At 43.9% G+C, this 15,548-nt stretch overlaps 1 protein-coding gene across 1 annotated transcript in view; it reads right to left on the minus strand.

The window, feature by feature from the left end:
* The window catches only part of LOC141073917 (uncharacterized), a 31,620-nt gene extending 16,376 nt beyond the window's left edge, over positions 1–15,244 (minus strand). Inside the window, 3 exon segments of the mRNA XM_073561454.1 lie at positions 10,054–11,804; positions 14,626–14,716; positions 15,239–15,244. Coding sequence (XP_073417555.1) covers positions 10,054–11,804; positions 14,626–14,716; positions 15,239–15,244 — 1,848 coding nt within the window.
* Between the last annotated feature and the right edge of the window lie 304 nt (positions 15,245–15,548).

Below are 15,548 nucleotides of genomic sequence, written 5' to 3' on the forward strand. Positions count from 1 at the left end.
CGTCGAGAAGGATAACACAGACACAAGCTGTATAAAACCACTCGGGATGCCTGCTGAGCGCCTCTGGCTTATCAGTTAGGCTTCCGTCTTTTATAGTAAAGAATTTAGACATTTACAGACATGCGCAGTACAAATGATTTTACAACTTGTTTTCTACAAAGAAAGTCACTTAGGCGAAAAAGCAGAGGTATTTGACCTTGGTTCACAAGGGAGATGTCTGAGACATCTCCTCGAAGAACAGATAAGGTTTTAAACAAGAGAATGCAACATAGACAGAACTCAATTTAACTCCTTCAGTTCCTATCAGCTGTATACACCCGTATACCCCCAGCTTCGGTCACAGATCCCTCTCTTTACACTGTATACACCCGTATACCTCCAGCTTCGGTCGCAGACCCCTGTGTGTACGCTGTATACACCCATATACCCCCAGCTTCAGTCGCAGACCCCTGTGTATACTGTATACCCCCAGCTTCAGTCTCAGAACACTGTGTATGCTGTATACACCCGTATACCCCCAGCTTCGGTCACAGACCCTTCTGTGTATGCTGTATACACCTGTATATCCCCAGCTTCGGTAACAGACCCCTCTGTGTACGCTGTATACACCGTATACCCCCAGATTCGGTCACAGCCCCCTGTGTTCACTGTATACACCCGTATATCCCCAGTTTTGGTCACAGACACCTGTGTATGCTGTATACACCCGTATACCCCCAGCTTTGGTCACAGACCCCCCTGTGTACGCTGTATACACCCGTATACCCCCTGCTTCATCATAGACCCCTCTGTGTATGCTGTATACACCCGTATATCCCCAGCTTCGGTAACAGACCCCTGTGTACTCTGTATACACCCATATAACCCCAGCTTTGGTCGCAGACCCCTGTGTATGCTGTATACACCCGTATACCCCCAGCTTCGGTCACAGACCCCTCTGTGTATGCCGTATACACCCGTATACCCCCAGCTTCGGTCACAGACCCCTCTATGTATGCTGTATACACCCGTATACCCCCAGCTTCAGTCACAGACCCCTCTGTGTATGCTGTATACACCCGTATACCCCCAGCTTCGGTCACAGACCCCTCTGTGTATGCTGTATACACCCGTATACCCCCAGCTTTGGTCACAGACCCCTTGTATGCTGTATACACCCGTATACCCCCAGCTTCGGTCACAGACCCTGCATCTCTCACACTGTAGAACTGACGCCGGACACACACGGTAAAACTGCGGTCGTCGGTCTCTCATCTCTCGCACTTATACTGAAAACATAAGATGGAGTCAGACGAACCCTCCTACAAAACGTGAGAACAAAGTCAGTACTACAGGACTGTGTGAGAAAGGGATTTATTCTACAAGAAACGCTGGGGCCACAAATGAGAATAACATAATGTCGCTCATCTTATCTTTCACCATAGATAATGACAGTGAGGGCGACTTCCACTTTGCCGCAATGTGGATTTTAGTGGCCATACATAAGTAGTTTACTAGCTTCTGAAAGCTTTCTGGAAGCCGGGAAGGCCTGGTTCCCAGTAAAAGGGTAGAAGGTTCCAGATCAACCGGTCAACCATACATCTGTGCTATCAGACGCTTCACCTTCTCCCAAAGCCCAGAAACCACCATACAAGACCACCAAATATGTCTCATGTCACCAGATATTCCACAGCCCCTAAAACAGTCTCCCGAGATTTTAGGAAAAATGCTGTGAATTTTTTCCGGTACATAATAGACTCCACAAGGTAAGTCTGGTGACTACCTCTTGATATGGTGTCACAGCTACGATACCATTCATCAAATGACTGTTCAAACCCCAAATCCTCCTCCCACTGTAACATACTGTATACTTCAATTTTTTATCATTTTGTGGAGAATTTATAGCATAGTAGATCAATGAGCAGAGGCGTAGCTAGGGTTTTGGGTCAGGGGGGGAAAACTCAGTGGGCCCCCAACCAGGTAACCTTGATTACAACTCGGTGACGCACAGTAATAGTGGAGGAGAACCTCAGCAGAGGACCGCGCTGTTGCTGAATATAATTTTCTAAATAAAGACCAATATTGATATTACTGCCATATAGTGAGTGGTAGATACCTGTCCTACACAACATACCGTACAAGAGATCACAGCACAGTTACAGATGGTGACTTACAGCTGACGTTCTTTCTGATGGAATCGTTCACTTTTCCATCTGGCCCAGACCAACATGACAACTTCTTCCAGCCAGGACTCGTCTGCAGAGATTACAACAAAGATTCATTTCATGTCTCATATTTTCAGCACTGTCACCAATGGGACTACTCCCTACCTGCACAAACTCCTTACCCTGCTGATACCCCAATGCTGAGCCGCTGCTGCTGTATGTGTCCCTTTAACTGTACCTGCTGTGTGGTTCTCTGTGCCCTCTAAATTCTAAAGCAACTCTTGAAAACAGTGCCCATATTTTGTCCCCTAGAAAGTAATAGCGCCATTTGTGCCCCTTTGACAGTCAGGCTAAGTGCACACGTACCGGAACTCTTGCGGAAATTACCGCGAGAATTCCGGAATTCCATTCCGCGGGAAAATCGCATTTTAAATTCCCGCGGAAAAACTAGCATTTTGCAAGCGTATTTAGCCGCAGCATTAGCACAGCATTGCGGAATCTCATAGGAATGCATGGGATGCTTAGTTTTCACGGCAAAATCGCGCGGTTAAAACCGCCGCGGAAACGTGAAAAAAACGCCACGTGTGAACTCAGCCTCAGAGTTACCTGAGCTCCCTATAACAATAAGTGCCCGCAGAGCAGGGAGATCGATTCTGCCTGATCGGCCGCAGAATGTAACACTATCGGCGTGCTGTGGGCGGGTCCCCTCAGAGCGCTGGTCCCGGGGTGACCTCCCCCCCCCCTGTAGCTCACCACATTGTAGGATTAACTATAAGTCACCTGCATTACTGATACTAATATATCACACTAGTAACACGTCCATGCCACTAACAATCGCTGTACAGAAAAACACTATTCCACAGCTATTTGTCATCAAGCACTAACTGCTGCTGTGGCACTACAAGTGCCAGACTTCACTTCCCAGTAGGAGCAGCAAACACTAGTTAGGCTGTGTGCACACGATGCGGATTCTGCTGCGGATCCGCGGTGGATTTGGTCCTGTGGATCTGCAGCAGTTTCTGCTGCGTTGTACAGTACAGTCTATGAGAAATGAAGAACACAGTGCACACGCTGAGGATTTTCTGCGGATTTAAATCTGCAGCATGTCAATTCTTTGTGCGGAATCCGCAGCGTTTTGTCACCTGCTCCATTATAGGAATCCGCAGGTGTAAAAACGCAGGGGAAATCCGCACAAAATCTGCACTATATCCGCAGGTAAAACGCCGGTCATTTAACCTGCGGATTTACCTGTGGATTTGGCCAAATCCGCACGTAAAAATCCGCAGAGTAATCCACAACGTGTGCACATCCCCTAATCCTCTAGGACTCGCTGTCAGCCTGGTAACGGGTAGGTTAATAATTACACGCCAGCACAAACAGCGAGATAAGGTGATACACTGGTTTAACCCTCCCTCTGCCAGGGAGGATGCGCCGCTCTCTCTGCACAGCTCAATGACTGCAGCCAGCAGTGCGATCTCTAGTTTGCACTTTTCCTGGTTTTCTCTCAGTCCCAAAGTGCAGTAAATTCCCAGGCCAAGACAAAGCATCGCCATATAGCGCATCAGTGACCGCTGCAAAGTGCCTGAAAACTATGTAACACGTAAGGAGAGCATCATGTAATGAATATTACACCCCAATAGCAGTAAGTTGTATGTATATATCCAAAGCAACAGATTAGACACTTCAAATAGCAATTAACATAGATACTCATCAATCCCCATGCTGTGTGCAGTGTCCACTGGTCCTGGAGCAGCGGCTCCTCAGCTGTCAGGCTCCTCTCAGTCAGAAGCAATCAAGTGCAGAGCAGACAGTGAACTCGGCTCACAGGCAGAGGCAGAGCCCCCCGCGGTCAGGCTGCTGCTGGAGCTGATGACTTCTCTGCAGCAGGGAGATTTCAAGGAGAGCGCGCTCAGCCAGGATTGGGTGAGTGACCTCCCCTCTCCTCTGCAGAAGAGCGGTCACATGACTCACTCCCTGCTGCAGCATGTAATTGTATCGGCGCGATCTGCACGCCGATATAGTTACATAGCATAGCTCGGGTGGGCCCCATCAGAGTGCGGGGTCCGGGGCCACCGCCCCCTCTGCCCCCCCGGTAGCTAAGCTACTGCAGTACACAGATCACTAAATGCTCTCCTTTTCTTTGTGACTTCTACGGAATAATCGTTGAATAATAAACCTTTGTAGCGTCTAATAGTGATCTGAGTCGACTTTTTCTGTAATGTTGTAGAAGGGGAGATTTATCCACAAAGTCCAGATATTTCACAATTACCGGTCTTGGTCTACTAGAAGGAGAGGGAGAATTGTGCTGCTGCGGCAGAGGTGGACCCACTCTGGGGGCTCTTTCTACTTTCATACTGTTTTCTATCCCCAACGATCTGGGAAGTTCCTCCATACAAATCTTCATTAAATGAGTAGGGGGGATAGATTCTGGGAGACGTATTATCCTTAGATTGTTTCTCCTCGATCTGTTTTCTAGATTCTGGGAGACGTATTATCCTTAGATTGTTTCTCCTCGATCTGTTTTCTAGATCATTTACTTTTTCAGACAATTGCAGGCTCAATTTTGTTGCTTTCCTCAGCTTTAGTTGTATATTCTGAAGTTCATCCTCTGCTGCACTCAATCTGTGCTCAGCTATATCAAGCCTTTCAGACCGCTGGGTGATGGAAGCCTGCAGCTGCTCAAGAGTTTTTTATGTCTGGTGCCAATATTTTAGCCACCTCTGCAGCCAGAGCTTTATATGGTATATTAAGTCCTGCTGGTAGTTCCCCGTCTTCCTCCCCCGTCTGTATCGTATGCGGTGCTGTGCCCAAGGACTTACTAGATTTCTTTGCTTTTGGAGTGTCGGGCGCCATCTTGTTGCACGCTTCTAGTGGTGTGTGGGGATTTAAACTTTTCCGGGACCCGCTTCTGTTAAGAAATCTCTCCATACGCCGATGGAGATGTCTGGAGAGTCTCACTGACAGGCAATTAGCCAGTCGCAAGGTTGAATAGGTCCCAGGAATCTCACTGAGAGAAGCTGGTTTACGGAGCTCTTGTCACACCGGAAGTTCCTGATATGTGTTTTAGCGCATTTATAAATATTTATATCCATGTTCATTTTAGTTAACATTTAATAAAATTCAGCAAAAATACCTATTTGAATAAAAAGCATAGTGAGCTCTTACTTCACTGCCTGCAGAGCAGGCACCGAGAACTGAGAAAAAGAAAGAGCCGATCGCCATATTAGATGGAAGCTCTGGGATGGAATTCCCCATAGTGCCGAGCTCAAAGAGTAAAATCAACTCAATTCAATAATGTGGGAATTCATTCTGCTCACAACAGCATGAACAGTAAACCAGAGAGGTAATATACCAGGGTCGTGGACAGGAAACCAGAGAGGTAACATACCAGTGTCATGGACAGGAATCCAGAGAGGTGGGATATCAGGATCATGGACAGGAAACAAGAAAGGTAATATACCAGGGTCACGGACAGGAAACCAGTGAGGTAAGATACCAGGGTCATGGACAGCAAACCAGAGAGGTAAGATACCATGTTCATGGACAGAAAACCAGAGGTAATATACCAGGGTCGTGGACAGTAAACCAGAGAGGTAATATACCAGGGTCATAGACAGGAAACCAGAGAGGTAATATACCAGGGTCATAGACAGGAAACCAGAAACGTAATATACCAGGGTCATGGACAAGAAACCAGAGAGGAAATATACCAGGGTCATGGACAGAAAACCAGAGAGGTAATATACCAGGGTAATAGACAGGAAACCAGAAATGTAATATACCAGGGTCATGGACAGAAAACCAGAGAGGTAAGATATCAGGGTCATGGACAGAAAACCAGAAAGGTAATATACCAGGGTCATGGACAGAAAACCAGAAATGTAATATACCAGGGTCATGGACAGAAAACCAGAGAGGTAATATACCAGGGTCATGGACAGAAAACCAGAAAGGTAATATACCAGGGTCATGGACAGGAAACCAGAAATGTAATATACCAGGGTCATGGACAGAAAACCAGAGAGGTAATATACCAGGGTCATGGACAGAAAACCAGAAAGGTAATATACCAGGGTCATGGACAGGAAACCAGAAATGTAATATACCAGGGTCATGGACAGAAAACCAGAGAGGTAATATACCAGGGTCATGGACAGGAAACCAGAAATGTAATATACCAGGGTCATGGACAGAAAACCAGAGAGGTAATATACTAGGGTCATGGACAGGAAACCAGAGAGGTAAGATACCAGGATCATGGACAGAAAACCAGAGAGGTAATATACCAGGGTCATGGACAGAAAACCAGAGAGGTAATATACCAGGGTCATGGAGGGTCATGGACAGGAGCCTAGAAACGTAATATATCAGGGTCATGAACAGAAAACCAGAGAGGTAATATACTAAGGTCATGGACAGGAAACCAGAGAGGTAAGATACCAGGGTCATGGACAGGAAACCAGATAGGTAAGATACCAGGATCATGGACAGGAAACCAGAAATGTAATATACCAGGGTCATGGACAGAAAACCAGAGAGGTAAGATACCAGGCTAAAAGTTATGAGGTCCAGAATAAATGCCTGAATCATTTCTTATGTACTGATGAGTATTTTTGTGGCTATTTAAATGTATAAATATTTTAACCATGTTAATTTTATGTAGATTTTATTTTAATTGTTTAAATGAAAATAATTATAAGCTCAAACTTCACAGCGTGAGGAGCAGGCACAGAGGGCAGTAAATCAGCAGAATGAGCCGAACGCTGCATCACTTCAGAAATTGAGGTGAACGGAGTCCAATATTTTGGGAATCCGTTCTGCTCACTAATAGCAGTATGGGCCGGAGACCAGAAGCACAGTGTACTAGGACACAGAGAGAAACATGGGTTCCAGGACATATGGGCCCCCGATGTCCTGTTAAAAAACTAGAAATCAGGAACATCAAGGAATTTATGGAAAAAAGAAGAAAAGAGAAAATTTTGATGGGTAAGTTTTTCATATTAGGCTCAATATATACCTGGCTTGGTTTTAATAAGGTGGAAATATAATTTTCCCACCAGGTTCAGGAATTGTCAAGGAAGTTATCGATTGTAACAATAACCTTTGAAATTTCGGGATATTACAGACCCGCTTTTTAGTTTGACATATGTTAAATCTACCGATCTCAAAGAACAACTGCCCATAATAATATATGCTATTCACAATACTGGACGTGAAGCACCATGTATCTTATCAATGGTATCTAGTGGAGCAGAAGCTATCCTCCAGGAACACAGACCAATATAGTATATCATTAATCTGCAGATAGCTTATCACTATAGTCGGATGGTAGATATATATCTAGATGGGAAAAGATGACTAGGGGGAAAGGGTGAGGATGGAAGTAAGATGGGGAATTGTGGCCGGGGAGAGAGCACAGTAGGTGCTCATCCGCGCTGATTCTACCGGCAAGAATCTTCTTATGGGAGAGAAAGAAGGGGGTACGAAACTATATTTGATCATATATATTATATTTATACCTAATTTATAACCCAGTTGCTGATTGTCTCTCTTAGGCCAGACACATCCACAATCACAGGGAGTGAGTGTGAGGACAAAATAGTATTGTGACCCGGTCACTGCTTCACATAGAGTCTTCATTGCTAGTGTACAAATCCAGAAGCAGGAGAACGTGGCGAACCCCACAATGTCCACATACCAAAGAGGCAGACACAGACAGGACAGATCTATAGAGATGATTACATTACCCAGAGGCGCTCTTTTAAGCAGTTTCGCTTGTAATGCTTCCTCAGAAAGGGGTTTCTACAAGAGAAACGCGGGTAATGTTCAGTTTGCCCCGTTCTGCTGCTTCTGGATTTATGCACCAGCAATGAAGACTCTATGTGAAGCCGTGACCGTGTCATGCCCATAATGCCACACATGCCCTATGGAATCGGCTTTATAACAGTCATTGCTTGTACTATTTTATGAATGTTTCCATGAGCACTGTCACTTTATGAGTCTACAATGTAATATTTATTCATGTGTGGATTGTAAACCCGTTCTATATATTCTTTGTATCTGGGTTTATTGTGAATTGCTATTGACCATTCGGCGGAGACCTTACACCTGAGATATGTAATGATATAGGGTGATAAGCGATATAATTGTTATACTTCTTCCATATGGGCTTTCCACTTACAATTATATATATGTAAAGGATTTTTCTAAACTATACTTTGGGACAGATTAGATACGTTTTATATACATACCTGATGATTTTTCTCTGCATAATCTCTTCTTTTTACATTTTTTATGTGTTTTGTTGAAATACAGATATATTTCATACTGAAATGTTGTTTATGGGAGTAACGTTTGCAGGCCATGTTGTTGATTTCTACTTCTGAATATATGGAGGACCTCATTTGGGCTTTTTATATATATGGTTAGACAAACGAACTACATAGAGCGGCAAAAGGTGTATACATGATAACCTCATACTGCAGGGAAAGACATGTATTTTAGAATACTGAAGAAAGTGATAATACAAAATGACAATATTTAGGAGTATTTCACCAAACTCCATTACAATCCATAAATCCCCATGTCCCTTTTATCTAATGTCATTACTCACATAACTCTTCACATATTGACTACTGTATTGTCCTCATCACAGACACTACTTACTACCATATGACACCATTACTTACTCTCACAATGCCCTGCAGCTACTCCTATTAACCCTTGTGTATGCCAACCATACCTGCTAATGGCTCTGATGTCTATGTCTCCATTCTGGCTAGAGCTCCCATAAGGTCATCTCATTAGCTGCAAAGTTAGTTAGCGAAAGATTTTCCATGATGGCAGCTGAGTCTGACATGGCTGTTCAATATATTTAGTACTGATCATTCTCGTACAATGAGTGTTTTTATTGTAACACTAGCTGAAGAGCCCGGCGCTGCCCGGGCATAGTAACTAACTGTGGTTAGTTATAGCAAATTATAATTATCCTCCATCCCATAGTCCCGTGCCCATATACCCATCATACATATCCACGATCCCATAGGCCCGTGCCCATATATCCATCATACATATCCACGATCCCATAGGTCCGTGCCCATATATCCATCATACATATCCTCCATCCCATAGTCGAGTGCCCATATACCCATCATACATCCTCCATCCCATAGTCCCATGCCCATATACCCATCACACATCCTTCCTCTCATAGTCCCATGCCCATACATATCCTCCATCTCATAGTCCCGTGCCCATATACCCATCATACATATCCTCCATCCCATAGTCCCATGCCCATATACCCACCATACATATCCGCCATCCCATAGTCCCGTGCCCATATTCCCGTCATACATATCCTCCATCCAATAGTCCAGTGCCCATATACCCATCACACATCCTCCATCCTATAGTCAACCATTATGACATTATAATGAGCGTCGGGGCTTGCAACCTATAATGACATCAGCGTCGCCATGGCAACCATTGTGACATCATAATGAGGGGCGGGGCTTGATACGCACACACTTTTTCCCCATTATGTAGATAGGGGCAAAATTGGTGAATTGGAACGCGCAGGGTTAAAATTTCGCCTCACAACATAGCTTAGGACGCTCTCAGGGTCCAGACGTGTGACTGTGCCAAATTTTGTGGCTGTAGCTGCGACGGTGCGGATGCCTATCCTGGACATACATACATACACACATACATACATACACACATTTGAGCTTTTTATATTAGATGGCCAAACATGAGGAATGACAAGGGGTTGTCCTAGAAGTGGTCAACACTTTAAGAAGATACAATTTTGAGTTAAAATATTTCCAACATTTTGAACATGAAAAAAACTCCCCGTATGACTTCCCTGATGTTTATTAAGAGTTAATTTTGGTAGAAAACATTTCCCACATTAAGAACATGAAAAAGGTTTCTCCCCTGTGTGAGTTTTTTGGTGACTAAGAAGAGAAGATTTCTTCACAAAACATTTCCCACATTCTGAACAGTTAAAAGGCTTCTCCCCCATGTGAGTTCTTTGGTGCTTAAACAAATATGATTTACAGTTAAAACATTTCCCACATTCTGAGCAGGAAAAAGGCTTCTCCCCTGTGTGAGTTCTTTGATGATTAACCAAATCTGATTTCCAGTTAAAACATTTCCCACATTCTGAACAGCAAAAAGGCTTCTCCCCTGTGTGAATTCTTTGGTGACTAACCAAATGTGATTTCTTTGTAAAACATTTCCCACATTCTGAACAGGAAAAAGGTTTCTCCCCTGTGTGAGTTATACGGTGCATAATCAAATCTGATTTCCTTGTAAAACATTTCCCACATTCTGAACAGGAAAAAGGCTTCTCACCTGTGTGAGTTCTATGGTGATTAACCAAATGTGATTTCTGGATAAAACATTTCCCACATTCTGAACATGAAAAAGGCTTCTCCCCTGTGTGAGTTCTCTGGTGCTTGACACAAACTGATTTCTTTGTAAAACATTTCCCACATTCTAAACAGCAAAAAGGCTTCTCCCCCGTGTGAGTTCTTTGGTGCTTAACCAAATCTGATTTCTTTGTAAAACATTTCCCACATTCTGAACAGCAAAAAGTCTTGTCCCCTGTGTGAGTTCTATGGTGACTAACCAAATCTGATTTCTGGTTAAAACATTTCCCACATTCTGAACAGGAAAAAGGTTTCTCGCCTGTGTGAGTTTTATGGTGAGTAACAAAATGTGATTTATGTGCAAAACATTTCCCACATTCTGAACAGGAAAAAGGCTTCTCCCCCGTGTGAGTTCTTTGGTGATTAAACAAATCTGATTTCTGGATAAAACATTTCCCACATTCTGAACAGGAAAAAGGCTTCTCCCCTGTGTGAGTTCTTTGGTGCTTAACCAAATCTGATTTCTGGCTAAAACATTTCCAACATTCTGAACAGGAAAAAGGCTTCTCCCCTGTGTGAGTTTTCTGGTGTGTAACAAAATTAGATTTCTTGTTAAAACATTTCCCACATTCTGAACATGAAAAAGACTTCTCCCCTGTGTGAGTTTTCTGGTGTGTAACAAAATTAGATTTCTTGTTAAAACATTTCCCACATTCTGAACATGAAAAAGACTTCTCCCCTGTGTGAGTTTTCTGGTGTGTAACAAAATTAGATTTCTGGTTAAAACATTTCCCACATTCTGAGCATGAAAAAGGTTTCTCCCCTGTGTGAGTTTTTTGGTGACTAAGAAGAGATGATTTCCTCACAAAACATTTCCCACATTCTAAACAGGAAAAAGGTTTCTCCCCTGTGTGAGTTCTATGGTGCTTAACCAAATCTGATTTCTTTGTACATTTCCCACATTGAGAACAGGAAAATCTATTGTCTGTTATGTGTATTTTTTCATGTTTAAGAAAAGTCTTTTCAAGAAAACTATTTCCATATTCTGAATCTGAAAATGGCTCCTTTCCTTTAGAAGCAATTAATTTTTTAATGCCTATATTGTGACTTTGATTTTCCTTAGTAGTTGGTAATGAACCAAAAGATGGGACCTGTTTCATAGGATCAGATGACAGATCTTTGCTATGAAGGGATGATGGTATATCTGGAGTAATAGCATTCACTTCAGTTGTATCCTGTGTGATCTCAAGATCATCAGATTTAAAAATTGAAGATGTCAGCGTTCCTAAAAATAAAACCAGTTAATAATTTTGAATAAAATATCTTCAAATTTTATACTTTTGAACATTTCTACTTAAGCTGTCCATAAAAGATACAAGCTTTTTAAAACCATTGAATTATTCACCAAGACAATGAGAGTTCACAGTCTAATCGAAAGCCTCATAGCATGAACCAGCGCATCATGGTGTTCAATGGTTTGTTCATTCTGCCTCCCAAACATGGAATAAAAAGCCAACAAACAATGTTATATAGGTGAAAATTATACCAATAAAACTTCTACTCATCTCACGGAAACACAAGACACCACTAAGGTCCATCATCTGTCAGAAGAAAACCAGAAGGTTTCCACAATATTTGTGGCTCAAAAGCTCTTGAAAAGCAACATGGCTTCCATAAACCAATCCAGCAATATCCGCTCTCCCAAAGTCAAATATCCACTCTCTTCTGAGCCTTGTAGTGCGCCCAAACCATATTTCGCATCCATATATTGGGCATTACTATAGTGAGAAGAACCCACTTAATTTACGGTGTGTGTTTCCTGGAGCACAATCTGGGCATTATGTGCTGGGTAATAAAATGGCAAATGTGCAATTTTCATGTTGCAACATCCAGTGCGAGCTAATTTCCGTAAAGTGTCACTACTCCCATAGGATAATTCACTGAGGGTTATAATTTCCATAATGGAGTCACTTTATGGGGATTTCTACTGCTTTAGTTTCCTGTAATTGTGTTATATTAGGGCATCTGCAGATGGTGTGTCCCCTCTCCACTGGAATCTGCTCCTGTGATGTTTGATTCCATCACCAAGCAGCGCCTTATTTATTGTGCAGGCGTTGCTGGTAATAGAAGAGACGTCGAAACCAGAAGCTCTGGGTGGCGCTGGCTCTGTCCAGCCACTAAGATTAGGGTGCCTGAGACCAGTAGTTTGATCCAGCCTGGCAGTATGGGTTTATGTGCTGTCCAGCAATCTGGTAGCAATCTGCTACCTGCTTAAGCCAATTAGAAAGCACCAAACCCTCCTAAAGCTTGAAGCCTATTCCCGGAATCTGCTAGATACAGCCTTGTTCTCCTCTGGTTCAGTCCTCTGTGCTCAGCTGGTGTATTTGTCCTGGTGTAATCCCAGCCCGCTTACTGACTACACTTGTGTCTTCTGATTTTGTACTTTCTCTGCCCTCCTGGTTATGACCAACTACCTGACTATTCTTCTTACCATCTCACTCCACAGAATAGCGGGTAACACCATGGCCCAAGCCTTGGGGTCTCTGTGTAAGTCCAGATCCATGTAGAGGGGTTAAAGGATGATGAGCAAGGCAATCACTGGGATCTGGAAAATAGAGTAGATAGAGCCAAGCCTTCTCATGGTGGCCATCTTTTGATCTGCCAGGTGACCACTAACAGTGCTCCCAGTACATCGTGTCTGCAAACTATTCCATCAAGATCTGTGTATGAATAGCTAAATGGCGCTCCTTCCTTTCTTAACTCTACCATGTGCCCAGACAGTAGTGTACAACCATATATAGGGGATTGTTGGACTCAAGAGACATTGGGAAATAATTTGTAAGGTCCATTTGTTTCCTATGATTCTGGTGAAAACTCTCTGGGTAATTAGAGTATGGGGCTCGGTGGCTCTTGGCAATCTAAACTATCGTAAGGGCCAATATTTTCTGTCAAATGAGTTTCAAGAAGAAATATTAGATATTCATAGAGAACTTTTTATAATAGTGCAGAGCTGATGTGTCTTAAATTTAGATCTCAGGCATTTGGCAGAGGTAATGGAGACCTTATTTTAAAGGCTACCAGGTAGTTGCAGACTCACATAAGTGAGGCAGGCCGATCCCACCATCATCAGACTACCATACAAAATGAACCTGTACAAAAAGAACTAGAATAAAAAAACATGTTACCGTATTTTTTGGATAATAAGACGCTCAGGATTATAAGACGCTCCCCAAATTTTGAGGAGAAAAATAGGAATTTTTTTTTAACAACACGGTGGTGCTTCTTATAATCCATGCGTCTTATTGCTGTGGTGAAGCGGGGTCCCAGGGTCGCTGCTGGAGGAGGCAGGAGTGGGGTGATGCTGCAGACCGCAGGGTGGGATGAGGGGGTGTCCGATGTGCAGTGCACCGCTGCGAGTGTTTGGATCTGCTAGGGTGCCTGGCACTGCTGCCCGGGGTGTCCGCTGCTGCCCAAGGTGGCCGCCTCCGCTGCTGCTGCCGCAGCTCGGGGTGTCCACCGCTGCTGCTGCTGCCTGAAGTGTCCGCTGCTGCGGGGGGGACTCTGCCAACTTTTCGTGATAGGTCAGAGCCCCTCGCATGTCCGTGGTTTCCTCCTGTGCGGTGGACTCAGTGAACATGGCTGCTCGGGGCGGCGCATACGCAGATGGAGATCTCGGTATCAAGATCTCAGGATATGAGATTTCAGCCCTGAAATTAGATCTCAGGATTCTAGGAAGCCAACAGCATCATTACACTCCACTTTCTCTTACAGGCCCAGTATAATATTTTTCATCAAGTGATTTTCTAACTAGCCAGCACATTCTACGTACGCTGTCATTTGGCTTTATAGTTTACAGATCTGGGCAGGTAACGGTCAGCGTCTCCTAATCCCAGGGAGTAGGTGGATCTGCCAGGTTGTAAGTTCTATAGAAAAGGGCTTTCAATGCCCAAAGTCATTTGAACAGTTTTGGGTGGAGGAGAATGTTGTGGTCTAGAGGCAAAATGGTGATCATGGTAATACGGCCGGACTACACCACCGATAAAGCAGCCACAGCCGGTGACTGAGAGGAATCTGTGACTTCTCTGCATTCAGTGGTTACTACTCACCTGGGTAGTCATATGTAGGAATCTCCTCTTTACACCACTCATCATCCCTCACATATGTCTCTGTAGTATTAATATGGGTCAGATCTTCACCCTGAAACAAATATTGTAAAAGTCACAGACAGATGGAGAAGTCCCATCTATGATCAGCTTTAATCCTGCCATCTCCACCGCTCTCATTACACAAGTATAAAACATATAATACTGGTGGATAAAACAAGACTGAGCACAAGACCTTCACAGCCGTCTACACATCATAGGGGAGATCTCCTGACACCTTCTCTCCATCTACCTGATGATCCTGAGGAGCACTGGGATCTTCTTGGTTACAGTCCTGTGGAAGAAGAGGACGGGGACATCTCTCTGGTGTTGTCCTCTTACTGGATAGATCTGGAGGAAACACATACAGGGACTGAATTCATTCTCTACATACAGATAATTATAGGCCGTGTGTATTTAGTCCTGTCTATTACCTGGAGATGTGAGGGGCTGGGGAACCTCCATTATGACGTTCTTGTATAGATCTCTTTGTCCTTCTAAATACTCCCACTCCTCCATGGAGAAATAGACAGCGACATCTTGACACCTTATAGGAACCTGACACATACAATCATACCGTCATCCCCAGATCCCTTCATAGTGTTACTGTATAATGTCCAAGCATTCCCAGCAGTGTCACCTCTCCAGTCAGCAGCTCAATCATCTTGTAGATGAGTTCTAGGATCTTCTGCTCATTGATGTCCTCATGGCTCAGGGGGTGAGGTGGAGGCCCCGTGATTGGGCTCAGGGGTCTTCCCCATCCCTCAGACACAGGGTCCTGACAGCGATCACTAGAGGTCTTCACCACTGTGTAATCCTGGTTATGGAGAGACACATTAATAAATCTCACTACAGACATTTCCAGAGTCCTCACCTCTCCAGTTCTG

Source organism: Dendrobates tinctorius, unplaced genomic scaffold (genome assembly GCF_039654945.1).
Source record: "Dendrobates tinctorius isolate UK_male_01 unplaced genomic scaffold, ASM3965494v1 ptg000320l, whole genome shotgun sequence".
In the NCBI taxonomy this organism is placed as follows: domain Eukaryota; kingdom Metazoa; phylum Chordata; class Amphibia; order Anura; family Dendrobatidae; genus Dendrobates; species Dendrobates tinctorius.